We start from the raw sequence: 3856 nt of genomic DNA, 5'->3' as shown, positions 1-3856 counted from the left end.
CAAATTTGTAGCAGCTGCCAACAAACGACTCTCCCATCAACCTTGCTACAGCTCTGGTTCTTTCAGACTGATCAGACAATGCTTGAACTCATGAGAAATCAGGTAATTGCAGAGTTCATTCCCTGTAGTTCAGAAGACTCAAAAGTTTTTGCTTAGCTGGGTACATGTGCTGATCTGCTTTATCAACCTGCTTGCTACGCTGCTGCCCACGTTTGTAAGTCTGTTAAATACAAAATGATGAACAAGCTACTGCAATGTAATCGCAAAACTTCCAAATTGCCAAAGCAAAACTCATATACTGCCTTGGTTTACTTTCTAGCAGATAAAAGTAACATCTGCACTGCTGCCTAACTTTCCGTAAAGACGAGTTTTCTGCAAGTGTTCTTCAACACCAGCAATTCAATAGCTGACACACATTTATGCAAGTAAAGCTTGTTTTGGGCTTACTTTCTAAAAGCTGTGTTTTCATTGATAAATACATTTGCCATGGGTCCTGTGGGCTTTTTCCTACAAGGAAGCAGAAATTTTTAACTTCAAAACAGGAAGTGAGAGGTTATGTTCAAGATGTGTTGTGGTTGATTTCAGTGAGGGTTTTTTTCACGAGTGTGATAAAAGCAGATGTCAAGAGAGCATTCATGGATGGACTCTACTTGAAAGCCTGGGGGAAAGTAGGCAATAGGTAGATCTACTGTGGTGTTTCTTGCTTGACACAGCTACAGTTCCTGCACTGCTCCTCGTCTCTGGGCTACAAACCTTGTCAAAAGGAGTGGGGGAAGGGTCAGGAATTGGCTCTATTTATGAAGTCATTATCTGTGTCCCTTGAATGATGTTGGCAACACTGCCAGTTATCTGCCATCCACACCACTTTGGTGTTTCAGGTTCAGCTGCAATGTGAAACTCTGTGTACAAACATGCATGCATTAGAACCACGTCACAGACATGTTCCTCAAACACTTCTCATGTATTGGTGACACTGTAATTTGGCTTAAAAAAGGGGAGACCACGAACAGCCCTTACCAGTAGGTGCTGGATTTTTCCTCGTGGGAATGTCAGACTGAAGGAGATTATTTTGTAAGCTGTCTCTTCACCCATTACAAGTTGTAAAGTTCATTCCTTCCTCAAGGATTGCGCAGCATCAAATGTCTCTGTTGAACAACAGCCTGCTTATGAGTGCCAGAAATGAGACTAACTGAAGTTTTTTGTGACGAACTGTCCCACATTCTCCTTGCAGGATTGAAAGACCAATATTTTAAACTTCTGGAATACCCTAAAAAGTGTTTGTCTGTTGGGAACACCCTTGATGTTCACCTAAAGACATTATAGGAAAGGGATAACAGTCTTGCTTCAGTTTCTTCTGAATAAATCCCTAATAAGATTCCTAAAATTCTTGAGTAAATAGAGCTTGGATGTGGATGGCCTCACCTTGACACATTTTAATTACAGGAATCTATCATTTCTTCTTTGATGTTCCCTGTATTTTCTGTTGCACAAGAGTTTATCATGGAACACAATCCTTTGGAAAGAGAGCTGTGTACTGTATGTGGACAGTACTATGACTATTTCCTGGTTCCTGGTGAAAAACAACTCAGTGAGGAACGATGGGGACTAAAAGCACAGTTACTACTTCATGTAGGATTGGCATAACAAGATAGGAGAAAAGGCAGACCTAAACCATGTTGTGCATCTTCACAGGCTTGAAAGAAACAAGGCTAAGTTCTGACCACCACAAGTTTAAGAGAGCAGACATTGAAGACATTACACTAATAACCTTTAGAAATGCAGGCATTGTTATTAACTTTAATAGGAATGCATGCAAATTTCTTTCCTTTACTCTGCTATGGGCAATAAAGTCATGATATTATCAAAGAGACAAGCGTAGAAATGTGTACAATGCCTACAAGAGATTCCAAAGAGAAAAAACTATTTATGGATCCTTTTAGGCTTAAAAAATGGTGCTGGAAGTGATTAGGTTTTCTCTTGTGCTCAACTCTTACACCAAAACCAGTTATTCACTACATACGATAATGTTGTTGAAAACTGATTAATTTACTTGCAGGAAGCAAGACATTAAAACCAGGCACATGACCAGCAACACAATATTTAACCAGAATGTTTACTATTCACTGGTGTTTGTTTATGCGAATAATTATTTGACTAGTGCGGCTCTTTGAAGAAAGAAATGCTTTGTTGAAGTACCTCTGCTGTATTCAAGCACATATCATTTTAAATCTGAAAAATATTCTGCAGGAAAAACAAACAAACAGACCAAAAACCCCTAGGAGTGTTAAATTTAATGCTGGTATTTACAAGGTAAAACTGAAGCAATTCAAAAATTCTTACTGAAAGAAAACAAATCTATCCTTAAGCTTTCTGGCTTACATATCCTAAGAAAGTAACTGCAGCAAAGTCTAGATTCAGTGTTAAAAATGTCCTTTGCAGATGCACAGAGACATATGGGGAGCCTTTGTCAGAAGCAGCAAGGCCTTCAGAGCTGGTAGATGAGGTGAGGGGCCTAACAACTCACTAGGTGCAAGGAGCAGTCCTCTGCTGAACTTATTATTCAGGTTCCTGGTTGTGTAACTTACTATTTGCTCATTTTGCTGGTGTGGTCAAGAGTCACTCAGAGCCAAGGAGCCTGACAAACATCTGCTTTTTCCAGGTCTATGCTGGAACAGATTGTCATCCTGAAGCCCCAACATCTGCTCTGTGGAGAGGAACAGTTGTGGTACTTGCTTGGTGCCAGAGCCTCTTAAAGGCACATTTCCTTGTGAGGCAGTGGAGCCTGAGTGTGGTAGTAGAAGGGTTTGGGTCAAGTTTTGGAGATAGAATGTTGAATTCCAGGGATTTAACAGGGGTTTACCTCTCAGCTTTTTCTGTGCTTCCTAAAAAGTGAAATATGCAAGTAATAATGTTGAATTTACTTGGGGTTTTTTGCTGATTTGTTTTGGTTTTTTGTCTCCTGTGTTTTTCAATAGAGCAGCCCAGAAAGAGATCATGAAAGCTGCTGGAAAACGTGTCTTTCATCACAGACTCATAAATAATTTAGGTTGGAAGGAGACTTTGGAGGGCATCTGGTCCACGTCCTTGCTCAGAGCAGGGAAAACTTGCAACTTGTATCTATCCGAGAAGGAAAATGAAGATCTCTAGGGAAGAAAAGCTGTAAGTATGAGAGCTGCACCTGCAACAGTTTGTTTTGGTTTTTTTTTCCCTGTATCTTGCCTAATTCTCAGAGACCAGAATGACTGGACCGCTAAAGTGTATCTATTCCAACAAAACCCTCTGCTAAGTTAATTAGAAAATTCTTCTGTTGCAACTCGCTTTGCTAATCCTTAAACATTTTCAAACTGATTATCTTGGCCTACTACGGGCAAGGCAGAAAAGTAAGTCCAAATGTAATTGAGGCTTAATTACAAACTTGAGAACTAATGACAGTCAAGCAGATATGGGACACATTACATATTCTGCTTTTATTAAATGATAATTCTGTTTTACATTTTGTGCTGAAACTTTGGGGGCAGGGAGGGAAGGTGATGTATCCAAATAGCAGTGCAGATTGTAAGGCTACTAAAAATGATTCAGATATTGCCCTGTGAAAAAAAAATTGGTTTTACCCTCCTTTAATTGAAAATGTCCATGTGAAATACGCAAGATCCTAAATATACTGGATTATGGGATTGCAACAGGAGGATTTAAGCATATAACTGCCTCCTTTAATTTCGTTTTAACTTGAAAAACATGAGCGGGCTGAGGTGCTCGGTCAGTGCGGGAGATTGAGCCTCTCGCCAGGGAGCCAAAGACCCACAGTGGCAACACGGGGGCCGTGACTGGCCCGGAGCCACGTCGGGGGGCTCAGAGC

The 3856-nt window shown here is 40.4% G+C and overlaps 1 protein-coding gene across 2 annotated transcripts in view; it reads left to right on the top strand.

The window, feature by feature from the left end:
* The first annotated feature begins 2640 nt into the window (after nucleotides 1–2640).
* The window catches only part of SLC22A16 (solute carrier family 22 member 16), a 36760-nt gene continuing 35544 nt past the window's right edge, over nucleotides 2641–3856 (top strand). Inside the window, exons 1-2 of one of the 2 annotated variants that reach the window (XM_017739731.1) lie at nucleotides 2641–2725; nucleotides 2976–3159. In XM_017739731.1, the coding sequence (XP_017595220.1) occupies nucleotides 3134–3159 (26 nt within the window). In that variant the 5' untranslated portion in view covers nucleotides 2641–2725; nucleotides 2976–3133. Of the gene's footprint in view, nucleotides 3160–3856 lie in introns of both variants that reach the window. The other variant, XM_017739730.1, reaches the window with a different exon arrangement.

This window comes from Corvus brachyrhynchos, unplaced genomic scaffold (assembly GCF_000691975.1).
Source record: "Corvus brachyrhynchos isolate BGI_N302 unplaced genomic scaffold, ASM69197v1 scaffold14, whole genome shotgun sequence".
Classification (NCBI taxonomy): domain Eukaryota; kingdom Metazoa; phylum Chordata; class Aves; order Passeriformes; family Corvidae; genus Corvus; species Corvus brachyrhynchos.
Note: the sequence above shows the minus strand (reverse complement) of the source record. Positions and strands in the feature narration are given on the sequence as shown.